At 39.2% G+C, this 12,767-nt stretch overlaps 1 protein-coding gene across 2 annotated transcripts in view; it reads left to right on the top strand.

Annotated features, from left to right (window-relative positions):
* The window catches only part of atp2b1a (ATPase plasma membrane Ca2+ transporting 1a), a 40,350-nt gene that overhangs the window by 12,533 nt on the left and 15,050 nt on the right, over positions 1 to 12,767 (top strand). For both annotated transcript variants that reach the window (XM_039601004.1, XM_039601005.1), the window contains exons 3-9: positions 7,030 to 7,227; positions 7,459 to 7,716; positions 8,170 to 8,295; positions 9,576 to 9,737; positions 10,167 to 10,205; positions 12,164 to 12,319; positions 12,550 to 12,764. In XM_039601004.1, the coding sequence (XP_039456938.1) occupies positions 7,030 to 7,227; positions 7,459 to 7,716; positions 8,170 to 8,295; positions 9,576 to 9,737; positions 10,167 to 10,205; positions 12,164 to 12,319; positions 12,550 to 12,764 (1,154 nt within the window). The remainder of the gene's footprint in view (positions 1 to 7,029; positions 7,228 to 7,458; positions 7,717 to 8,169; positions 8,296 to 9,575; positions 9,738 to 10,166; positions 10,206 to 12,163; positions 12,320 to 12,549; positions 12,765 to 12,767) is intronic.

Here is a 12,767-nt window from a genome sequence, read left to right as displayed (position 1 = left end):
AGCTGCTGAGGGAGCACAAGTTGTCTAAACATGCATGTGACTGTGTAATGTTGGTGAATATGGAGTCCTGTCATATTTTCAGCATGAGTGACATTGGTTGTTGTGTAAATTGTCCTCCCCCTCTGCTCAGCTGAGTGTATGCTGTAAAAAAGAGAGAATGTGGTTAGTTGAGGCCCCTTAGCTTCGCATTTTTCCTTATAAATCACAAAGAAGTCCTATCACTGTATTGATTTCTATTTTAATAAATGAATAGATAAGTTAGCTGAATATTAGGAAAAAGTTTACATTATTAAGCCTTCATTTCAGATCTTTTTTTTTTTCTTTTGTTTTGCCTTCATTGGTGTCTAGCATATCAACGGTCTTGTTTTTAAAATGCTTTTAAGATTTTCAGCTTGTCCAAAACTATGAGACTGAAAGCAAGTTATGTGTAGGTTTCAAAGGGAACAGTCACTTTAGCCCAATTTATTGAAATAAAACTTTCTGTTTAGGCATTTTTTTTTATTATTATTGTTTTTTTTTTTAAACAAGACTGTACTGATGAGCTATACATTCCACTTGGTATACACCCACTGTTTCAATCGCCACATTTGTCCCTGGCTTGGGAAATTGAGCCATCATTTAAGATTACAGGACCCTGACAATTGAAAAGGGATTTCTAATTAGTTGGGTGGGCATTATTTGAACCTCTGAAGCCAATCCTCTGCTAATCCTCCACTTCCCAAGGTCTTTTCATCCAAAGAAGTTTGAGTAAATGTAGCTGTTAGGAATGTGCACTAATGTCTTGCTCTGCTTTAACTAGTTTGCATAATCTAAGACTTTAAAGCCAGCTCCATTTGCATGAAGCTAAATGTAATTTATCGTGTCAGTACGACTGCTATTTTTCATGTCTGTACATAAGTTTTAATAGACCACCAGAGAGCTCCCTATTCAGTTGGATTTCAATTCACTGATTCAGATTGATTTTGGTAATTAACATGCCAGTACTGTGAGTTTAAAAAGATGTAATTATGCTTTCTCAATTGTGACAGTGAGAACTGCCAAACGCTTATTCAGACAATGCATGAAAAATTGTTTTTGACAAATTTTAACCCTTAACCCATTTGTCACTGTACTGTAGTGTACTAAAAAAAGAGGTGGAGGCATTTAAGCTAGAAAGGGTTGATGTCTTTTTAGATGGCAAGTGTTTTAGTGTGTGTGCTAAAATATTTTCTTGCCGAGAGAGTTGAAGGGAGGGATCTCGCTAATACACGTAGTTGTCTAATGACCTGGTTTCACTTGTACATCATGCTTTACTTCCTCCCGTTTCATTTTTGCTTCCGTTTCTTTTTTCCCCCACACTAATAGCATAATTAGATATCATAGTTAGCGATATCGTTTCAAAGGAAACTGTCTTGTATATGCTTTAAAATATACTAAATGCTCACAGCAGCCCCTCAGCTTGCAAAAATGGTGCTATTGTTCTCTTTGGTATTTGTGGGGACTTAGTCAAGCCTAAAAAAAACATATAGTGATGTCATATTAGCTTAGAGATGGAAGTTATTATAGTCGGGGCAAGAAGGTGTCGAGCTGCAGTAATGGGTGTAGGTGATATCATGCCACAGTATATAACAGTTGCTAAAACCACAGCATGTTTTTCTTCTCCAAACCAAGTAGCTTATTTTCTTTGCAGATTGAGACTCATCAAATTGTCATGGCCACTTTAAATCAGTATTATTGGCAGTAATCCTCACAGTTATCCCTTGTTCATTGCTATTTTCGCATTGTCTAATACTTGGGTCCCAGGGTATGCATCCAGTTGATCTAATTTATAAAATCTGACAGCTTATTTGTATCTGTCATTTTGAACAGGAAACCCCCTTATTCAGTGTCAAGGTTCGGACTGTTAAGTCGTAGTCTTTCTCTTTCTAATTCAGGAAGCCTGCATATCTTGTCTTCGTGTCTAAATTCAAAGTGATATGCTGAAGCATTTTGCCTGGGAGTGGTTATAACAGCTCTCAGGCTTGGTTTGGTTCAGTTCACAGAGAAATTAGGAAGTGTGCTGATACACATGTAGTCATTTCTGGCTTGAAAACTGATACATGAGCACAATTATTTTCCTGTTTTGCTTTAGTTACTAAAGGTGTGCAGAGGAGTTCTGTTTCATTTCAACCCAATTCTGTAAAACTATGGAGATATTGACTCTCTAGTTAGACACTGTGCCTTTTGTTATTTGTAGTCTCAAAATTTCCTGAGTGATGTGATGATGGTACTTTCATCAACATGTAATACCACAGATTTCTATTTTTTTAGTGCAGAAATTGGATGATGATATCTCTTGAGAGTCTCAATGCTCAGTTTATTAATCAACGCCATCTTGGAGCAGATATAATATATTCTTACAGGCAGCAACACCTAAAATCCTCTCTTGTGATTTTCTCTGAAAAGGCTTTTTGAAGAAATTGTTAAAATGATGGTTATGAGAGCTGTTATAAACAACCTTATTTTAGTGGTTTTTTATAAGAGAAAGAGGTGTGTAAAATTACAGGAAGTGGAAATAGGTTTTTGCCTGTTGAAGAGTGTGAAGTGGACTTTAGATTCACACAAAAGATTATCTCTGCAAATTTACGCTGTACCTGGAATTGGTGTTACTTGCTGTCAAAGAGAACTGCGATCCTGGAGACACCTGCTGTTGCAAGAGCTGCCATAAAGATGGTGGTTTAACAGATGTTTAGCTCTGTCTGTTGCTAGATTGTGTCAGTGTAATGGCAGAGGGCATGCAGTCATGAAACTGAGATTAAAGTTTGAAGATTGATGAGGTTTAGTCTGTCAGCATATATTATAGCTGAAATGCACTCCTTTTCTTTATTGCCCCCTTAAGCCCCATGGCTAAAAGTAGGCCTTCAGTCAACAAGCTCTATCTACAGGAAGTAAAACTCACAAGGTTTCCTTAGATTAATCTAATCTGGAGAAAAAGGCAGGACCTTTATGTCCAGATCACTCTGGTTCTCTCACCCGCTCATCTTTCCACGGCGTGCGACAGCTGGCTGTCAGCTCTGGCTGGTTGTTGCTCTCCCTATGGCTCCTGAGGCACACAAGCTTCCTGCCGCCTGGGGCTCTCTTGCACCCGTAGACATCTCAAAGTGGAAGCAGGCCGGCAGGGATGAATAGCTTCTCTTGTGAGAAACGCTTGACATTTAAAAAAAAAAAAAAAAAAAATCCCCTATTTAGGGTCTGACTCTTTATTTATCATTTATAAATATTTGTGTTTTTATTTGTATTTTTGCGTTTTTATTTAAACTTGAAGGAATCATTGGTAAAAATGATTTTTTTATTTTTATTTTTATTTTTTTAAATGTAATCAATGTATGGTGTTTAACATGACCATTCATAAAGTTTAATTGTTTTGGTCAGCATTGTCATCTCAACTATCTTGATTACTCCTCTTGTTTCATTTGCAACCCACCTGTCACTGTCAACTAAACTCTAATGTGATCTTCTCATAGTAGGTAGTATTATATTAACTATTATACATACAATATTATTATATTGTAATATATTAACAGATAAAATACAGTTTAAGGTCTCGATTACTTTTCTCATCCTTGAGAATGCATAAAACAACTAACTGATTTGACAAGGTGGTTACCTGCTCAACTAGAGTCGGGAATGTCAACCACCAACTAATCATCATGATGAAGCACGTTAAATGTGGACGGGGCTTAACTTAAGCAGAGGTGATGGAAATCCCATAATCCAGTTATCCTAATTGGACTCAGATGTGCTTCATATTATATTAACGTAAATAGGTTGATGGTTAACCTTTCAACAACATAAACAATCTTTTTATACATTTTACTCACAGTAAAACAGCTCACCAGGTTTGATTCACCTGCTTAGAAAATTAATATACAAAAGGTCGTGCAGGAAACGATCACAAGTCCTCTTTTCTTGAGTGTGTGCATAAAAACGTAAATTTGGAATTATTTCTTAGGCTTAGTTTGTCGAGTTAATGATGCTTAGTTTGGCTCCCATCTCATTTAATTGTGACAGACTCAGGGTAAAGGTTTACCTTGACCTCTTACTGATGACTGAAAATGACAGTACTCAGATGGGTCAGCTTGCACAAGCATCCAAATTAAATGGTTAATGATTAGCTGCTTGACACGAGACCCGCACTGAGGCTAAAATGATGCAAGAGGCCAAGGCCAACCTATTTTCTGTTTGTGAATCAAATGGAGAGATGACACCTTGATCGGCTTCTGTCACTTGTATTTATTGCTATAATACAAAGGGAAAATGTGGTGTAAAATTGAGTGGGGTATTAGCTGTCAGCGTGTTTTAATTAGAGGCACAGAGAATTAAAGGAGATGGTGAGAGACAGCCACAGAGCAGCAACAGGCAGCTTTGCTGGATAAACCCAGTCACTTTTTTTTAATGTGTTGTGCTGGTGGTGAGTCATTCTTCTCACCTCTTTTAGAAAAGTATGTGTTAGGTTGTAATGTCAATTAACCATGTAACTAGTAATACAGGATTATTTTCTTTACACAAGTTTTTATTGACCTGCTTGGTGAGTAGGAATGAGAAAGAAGAAACGGCAAGACCCTCTTTTAATTAACTCGCATCTGAAATCAATGGAAACAACTGGGAGTTTTATGAAGCAGTTCACTGAAGTCATCATTTTTTATTGTAGTTATTTATTTAAGTAATTTATTCAGGAGTAAAGTTTAGCCCAACCATTGTCCTACTATATTCATTGATTATAATGAATTGGCAAGGATAAAACGCAAATCAACTGTAAATGTATTTAATTGAAACTTTTTTCTTTTTTTTTATGTTTTTAGAACCCAATTCTATCATCAGTTAGTTGTTTTGTGTGTGTCAGTTTGCTATCAAGGTTTATATTTTAACAGAAAAAGCATTTGCTTTGGAATATGGTGTTAATGTTAACTCTGTTTTCTGATATTTTGCACTATTGGCATTATATATTATATTATATTTTACTCTATTGGCATTAAAACTATTCTAGATTATTGGTGAAATCTAGAATTGGTGGGACTACCATAACTTAATGGAAAATGAAATTAACAGCGTGCCGCTTTCACTTTTATGTCGTGATACATTCCTGTTATTTAAAACGTCTTCATTTAAATAAGGTGTTTATTCCCTGATCAGAGTACATTTCCTAGAAGCAAAATCTAAGGTCTTTCAGTCCATTCATTGTACCTGCATGATGGGTGTGAGTAAAACGCGTAGTACTCGAGAGCTGTAAGGTGACTCTCTATTTTCTCCTGTGATGTTTTACATCAAGCACAAGTTTTGCCACTTTTTTGAAAGGTGTTTCTTGGTTAACATCACTTGCAATAAATCCCAAGTATTTCCAAACTCTTCCAGAGAAGAGTCTACAGAGATTAAATTCTTAATCTAACAGACATTTGGTTATGAAATGACCACAAATGACACGTCCATTGACTGTTCTTTCACCCAGGGGGGGTGAAAGAAGGGCCTGGAGTTTGCAATGCTCTCCAGGTATTCAGGTTCCTTTCATGGTCCAAACACATGCATGGGGTTGGATTAATCGGTAGGTGTGAATGTAAGTGTAAGATGTTGCCTTTCTGTCTGTGTTGTCCCTGCAACAGACTGCCACTTGCCCAGGGTGTACCCTGCCCCTCACCTTATGACAGCTGGGTTAGGCTCCAGCTGCCTTACACACCCGAATTGGATAAGCAAAACAAAATGGGGAGGGGGTAAAATCTAAATAGAGAATTCCAAGAACACATGAGTGTATAGAACATTATTGTTGAAACAGTAGTTAGTCTCAGTGTTCACACACAAAAATGTGTTGGCCTGACAATGACGTTCTAAACACAATAAGTGTTGCTGGAGTTTTGACCTCTCCAATATTAATAAAAAAGAGAGCCCCATCAGAATCAGCAGTTTGAACTATCTGTGCTTGCAGTATGAGATGGAGGATTGTCCTTCTGCTAGCTAGACAATGTATCTTATTGTCTGTGCTTTTGTCACTGTGCTTAGTTTCCAAGGCGGTGTCGTGGTTTTTATTATACCTCTGGTCTGCTTGTCTGTTTTTCCTGTCGTTTCCTCTTTCTCTCCATGCACTGGCCCTGCTGATCCTTTTCCCTGTTAAGACGCTGATACTGCCAGCACAGCTTCCGTGTAGCTATCAGCATCTCCACTCTTTAATAGTCTCGGTCCTTTACACCCTCACCCCCGACCACCCCCGCCCACCCCCATCTGCCTGTCAGTAGCAGTTTCACACAGTCACTCCTCCCCAGCCCTCAATCCTGCTCCATCTCCATCCATTCCCGTAAACACACACACACTCTCTCCATCCAGTCTGCACCCTCACCCACACACAGCTAGCATGAATAGAACTGAAAAACTGTCATGCATCATCAAATGTGCAAAGGCCCTTTTGAATATTTGACTCTGCCTTGAATGTGGAGGCATTTGAATGGGTTGCTGCAGAAAGCTCCTTCTCTGTACACATGGATGAATGGGTCTCAGGCCAGCCAGACATGTAATGTATCAGAGAGATGACTCCATAACGGGACAGTAGTGTGTGAGTATAGGCACCTGTGAGTCCATAGCTGATTCAACCCCTAGTCAGTTGGTCATTGTGTTGAAAACAGCAGTTTTGGGGGATTAGATTTGACCATAGTTTTCACATTCCCTGGCGTGTCTGAAAGAGGTGAAAATGTGTGTCATTGTTTGCAGGCATTGTGTCCTCCACAGTGTCCTGTCAGAAATGCTGAATCCTTTTCAAAATTATGCTTTTGGAGGCCTGCTGATGAGAGCACAGCTCGCTGACTCTTACTTCAGTGAGACACGCTCCCCCCCCGTGAACTGCAGCAACTCACCCATCTGTGCTCCAATTTTGTGACACATAATTAAGGCCTTCTCTTTCTTTTCCTTTTTTTTCTGATGTGACTAAATATTTGTTGTTTTGTATGAAATTCCCTGATGGGTTTAAAACTAACATTTTATGAATTAACTGCAGTTTTTTCTTTTGTGTATCTGTCTTTGTCTACCTAGGTCTAAGCGGACAGCCTGCAGATATTGAGAAGCGGAAAACAGTGTTTGGGGAAAATTTTATACCTCCCAAAAAGCCCAAAACGTTCTTACAGTTAGTGTGGGAGGCACTACAGGATGTCACGCTGATTATCCTTGAAGTGGCAGCCATAGTTTCACTAGGCCTTTCTTTTTATAAACCTCCAGATGCAGAAAGAGAAAGTGAGCAACCATTCATTACATTTATGTTTTATCTTCTTTTTCTAGATCATATTACTTATGTTTGAAGTCTTAATTATGTCTTTTGTTAAATATATTTAGTGATACTTGCAATGATGTGTAATGATGTGATGACATTTTTCTCAGTTTGTGTATTTCACTGTTGCTGAGCCATAAGATGATGTGTTAAATTTATGCTTTGTATGTTAATTTTTTTTCCCCATCCTCCTTCAGACTGTGGAAAAGCTGCTGGTGGTGGTGGGGATGAAAATGAGGCAGAGGCCGGGTGGATTGAGGGTGCCGCCATTCTTCTGTCAGTTATCTGTGTGGTGCTGGTAACAGCATTCAATGACTGGAGTAAAGAGAAGCAATTTAGAGGCCTCCAGAGCCGCATTGAGCAGGAACAGAAATTTACTGTTGTCCGTGGAGGACAAGTTATTCAAATTCCTGTGGCGGAGATTGTGGTTGGGGACATTGCACAAGTAAAATATGGTAAGAGCTCAGTTAAACATAAGCCTTTAGTTGATGGTTTAAAAAAAAGTCAATCTGTTAAGAATGTTGAGATATGTTGTAACCTATGTTTAATTAAGATGTTTAATTATATAAGCCATTAAGAAGACAGTACTGCACATTTAGGTTATCCTTGGTTCAAGGTGTTAGTTGTAGCTCATCACAGATTAAGACGAGGATTTCTCTTCAAGTTGAACTTTCCTGATCGTGGGAGGAACACAACAGCCAGCTCACTAATGATTTAAATCCATAAACCAGTAAAAAGAACATTACCGACATGACCACTAACCTCTGAAGAGACGAGCACTAAAGTGTTTCACATGACTCACTTAGTCATAGAATCTTTGAGAGCCTGTGATTAAGGCATAAATTTAAACTGTTACTAAGATGTTGTTTCTCCAAATTAAAGGCTTGTTTGGCTTTATAATGTTTCAGGTGACCTCTTGCCTGCTGACGGAGTCTTCATCCAAGGCAATGATCTGAAGATCGATGAAAGCTCACTCACAGGGGAGTCTGACCACGTCAAGAAAACACTAGAAAAAGATCCAATGCTGTTATCAGGTAACATGAACCCTAAAACCTTCTCCTTTTACTGGTTTGTACTGGGAAAGATCAAATTTTCAGAGTTTTTATAGATTATGTTGTCCAATATATTGACCTGCTTTTAAAAGAAATTTTCTGGAATACTCGTTGCACTGAATAAATGATCCAAAATTTTATGTAAATCAGTAAGAAAAGGTGATCAACTGGATATTCATAAATAAGGTGTTATAATCCACAAATTGAAAAGAATTGACCATCAGATATTCGTTAGCATTCAGCTCAGCATGAGACTTGTGTTCTGTTGAAAACATGTTTGAAACTGAATTGGCTCCTGATCTTGCCTCTCAGTGCATGAAGTTATCAGCCATACAATATTTCCAACATTTTTTTTTTCTGTGTCCATCCTATGTCCCCAACGCCCTTTTAAATACAGTTTAAAAGGGGCAGTCAGAGTTGCCTTCATGGCTGTAGCCATTTGTCACGAAAAACGTGTGTAGGGAGAAACACTTTTGTTTAGTTCATCTGGCTCTCTCTTGGCACACCTCCAAGGCACAGGAGTCATGTGTGTTTGTGTTTTTATGCGCTGCCTCGCTACTGCTCCTTTGATTTCCCTTAGCACGGGCCGTATCCCTTCTCACGAATGAAAGAAAAGCATCTTCTAATTAACACAGGAACCTTTAAATGCTTTCCACTCCTCAGCTGTCAGAGCCTCGTGGGTCTCGCTCCTTTACTCCGGCTTTAGCTTGTGTTCTTTTTTTTGATATTTGATGTTTGTGTTTAAAAAAAAAAAAAAAAAAAAAAAATCAAAGCTCTTGCCGTGTCTTGAGAGGAATGGAGAGCCAGAGATGCAACACTGTTACAGCCTCTCAGAATTCCATTATTTCACACAGACTAACAGTTGGCTTTTGATTAAAGGCTGTTGATTAAAGGTTTGGAGTGTATCTGCAGTAGTGACTGTGATTCTTTCTGTACTTTCAAGTGCACTATTCATTTGTATTTATTGCCTGCAATTGAAAACCTGCATTTAGTTTCTCGTGTGTAGATCACCATACCGCTTGAAAGCCTGGCTAAACCACCTTCTCAACAAAGGAATCTAGCGCAACATTTTCACTGAACCAAAGTGAAACATTCAAAGCAAAAAAAATAAGGCTCAGCAGGGACAAAGCTGCCACCAGTGTCTAAACAGAAACCTGGAAGAAGTAATATGGAAACAGTGAAACAAAGAGCAGGGCATTTATCCTAGGTACGGTTTCCTGATGTCCTTTACTGACACTTTGTTTTCCTTCTTCTGTTCAAAGGCACCCATGTAATGGAAGGCTCAGGGAAAATGGTGGTCACTGCTGTGGGTGTCAACTCTCAAACTGGAATTATCTTCACTTTACTCGGAGGCGGGGAAGAGGATGATGACGACGAGGAGGAAAAGAAAAAAGAGAAGGAAGAGAAGAAGAAACAGAAAAAAAGTTAGTATGCTCCTCTGCTTGTTGCCCTAATAAACTCAGCACAAACACATACACACAGACACACAAAGAGCATTTCTGCAAAGATATTTTTGTCTTTACCAACAGTTTTACAATCTACAGAAAAATGTAGTTATAGCAGGGTTTGTATGAATGCAAAAAGCACTGATTTGACCTTTGTTTATATCAAACAACTTTTAGAAGCTGTCAGAGGGTCACAGTAGACGACTTATTTTCTGCCAACCAAATCGGCTATTTGTAGCTCATCTTATGTATGATGGTAGAGTTCTCCTCATTTAAAACTGTAGTTCTAAGAATGATTGGTCTAACTACTGTAATTAATTAGTTTATTTAATCCTTAAAAAAAAAAAAAAACTCTGGATTTTCGCTGTGTCTATTATGTCCCTAACTCTGTGTTGCATTCTTCCACAGATAAGAAGCAGGATGGGTCTGTAGAAAATCGAAAGAAAGGTAAGTAACTTGCCCACACACAGACTGGCATGCTTAACCATACGTAATTGCCTTACAGCTTAGTGCCTACATTTAGGTATTAGCCTTTAGCTTTATCAGTGGGTCCCTCCCCATTTAACAGTGCTGAGGGTAGGTTACAACCCCAGTCTGTTAATAATTGGCCACCATAATTTCATGCAAGTAATGAGGAATTACATATTTTTGCATGACCCTATGTCAGCATATACTTAGTACGGGCTGTTCTTGGCTCTCCATTGTACTGTCTGGCCCTCCTGTCTGTCTCTCTCTCTTCTTTTCTCGTCCTTCCCTGGCACATTGCGCTTCGAGCAGCAGGTGCTACTGAATCCAGTTATAGCGATTAGTGATGAGGAGATTAAAGCCATGCAACAATTCTGGGGCCAGAACATCTGCTTTCCCACCCATCTCTCTCTGACTCTCCCTCAGGCCCCCCTCAATTTGATTTCTATTGATGTCCCAGACTGAACTATTCAGAGTCAAACTCTAAGACTTGCACTGGTGCAATTTCAGACCGATAACAATGATAATGAGACTCTTTAGTGGTAACTCAGCCAGCGAGCCAGCCTTGTTCCCCTGCTGGGACACTATGATCAGTAGTGCTTGGGTCTGTGACCACAACCCTGGCGCTGGTCCCTTGTGCACAGATTCCCTCTGCCTGCCAGGAATCAGCAGTAATCCTTTAGACTGAGATTACACCGACCATGTAAGTGCAGAGCAAGCCACAGTCCACAGCAGCTGCAGTAGCCCAGTGTTCCTGCTTCCTGCAGCATACATTCGCACACAATACCGTGCTATTGTCCATACCATTGTACCATAAATAAAGCCTTTAGTATCCCCAAATTGGAACGGGTTCTCATGCTTTAAAAGAATTGTGTACTTTGTTTAAGACTTCAAAATGTTAAGAGAATGTTTCAGTTGTCCTGTAGGAACTGCCATAGCGTCAGTGCCCAGGAAAGCTAATGATTTTATCATGGTGCGTGACATGACAGAGACCAGCCCCTGCTGGCCTGCCAGCTGCCTCTTCTCCTCCTTTTGGCATTAGAGGCTTTGTGTGTCCAAGGTTACCTAGTTAGATGTGGGTTTGGGATTCCCATTAGTTCTGCAGGATACAGAGAGTGGTCCTGAGGGAGATTGAGAAGAGAGATTTATGGGAATTTACCTGCAGGAGGAGGAAGAGTAGGAGATGCCTCAAACAGATCTGTCACTAGCTAGGTAACCTGTTCTTTAACCCTCAAAATCTTAACTACTGTGCAGTCAGCTCACAAACATAATTACAGTGACATTTCCACAGTTCCTGGGATAACAGGGAAGCAAAAAAGCATGCTATAATTTTGAGTGATTTTATTTAATCAGTTAACTTGTAGTACAGTGCTCTGCAGGGATTAATATTTGAAATATTCTCATCATACAGCAATTTTTGTGATCCAGTTTCAATCAACTTGCTCTGACTTGTTACCTGTAAAGTCAGGTAATCAGATATTTTATGAGGGGCGGGGGAAATCTAGTCCAGACCTGTTGTTGAGCTAGATTATATGCTATAGACACAAAATATAAAAACTATTCTCAAGTTTTCTAATATTACCAGAGAAGTGAATACGTTTATTTGACCTGTATCAACCTTATTCATCCACAGCTGTAGCATACAGTTTTTATTTCTGGTCTTGCAAATTGGAAGCAAATATTCAAATGTAGGCTTGATGTGGCACCTGATTATGAATGAATACTCTGTGTTCATAACTGTCAAATCATAACTGACAAATCAGCATACTTTCATTTCAGTCACTGCTTTTTCCATAAATCCTAGAGTCTTTCTTAAATGAATTGAACACAGTATTCCTTTATATAAATGTATTTAAAACACTCAGCACCAGTAATGGCCAGTGCAGATTTGGAATTGCCAGGCAAATTTTAACAACCTTGTCTTGTTTTCTCTGCTGCAGCTAAAGCCCAGGATGGTGCTGCAATGGAAATGCAGCCTCTGAACAGTGACGAGGGAGCAGATGCAGAGGAGAAGAAGAAAGCCAACCTGCCAAAGAAAGAGAAGTCTGTTCTCCAGGGAAAACTGACCAAACTAGCAGTACAGATTGGAAAAGCAGGTGAGTCAGCCAAAATCACTTGTTTCTGGCACAGCTGAGTGCTGTAGGTTGTAAAACATTTTATGTGCTTGTACTCTCATGCCCCTGTGTTCACTGCAACTTTTTTTTTGTTGTTGTTGTACGTCTCCAACTGTTTATATTGTGTAATCACAATTACACCCACTATAAGCAATATACAGCTAAATGTGTCCTGATAGTAATATGACTTAACATCTTTCTTTTCTCTCTAGGTCTGGTTATGTCAGCCATCACTGTTATCATCCTGGTGGTGCTGTTTGTAGTGGATACCTTCTGGATCCAGAATCTGTCCTGGGTTAAGCAGTGCACACCTGTTTACATTCAGTTCTTTGTGAAGTTCTTCATCATTGGTGTCACTGTTCTTGTGGTGGCTGTTCCCGAAGGCCTGCCACTCGCTGTAACAATCTCCTTAGCGTATTCTGTTAAGGTG

The sequence above is a fragment of the Oreochromis aureus genome, linkage group 17 (genome assembly GCF_013358895.1).
Source record: "Oreochromis aureus strain Israel breed Guangdong linkage group 17, ZZ_aureus, whole genome shotgun sequence".
NCBI lineage: Eukaryota > Metazoa > Chordata > Actinopteri > Cichliformes > Cichlidae > Oreochromis > Oreochromis aureus.
Note: the sequence above shows the minus strand (reverse complement) of the source record. Positions and strands in the feature narration are given on the sequence as shown.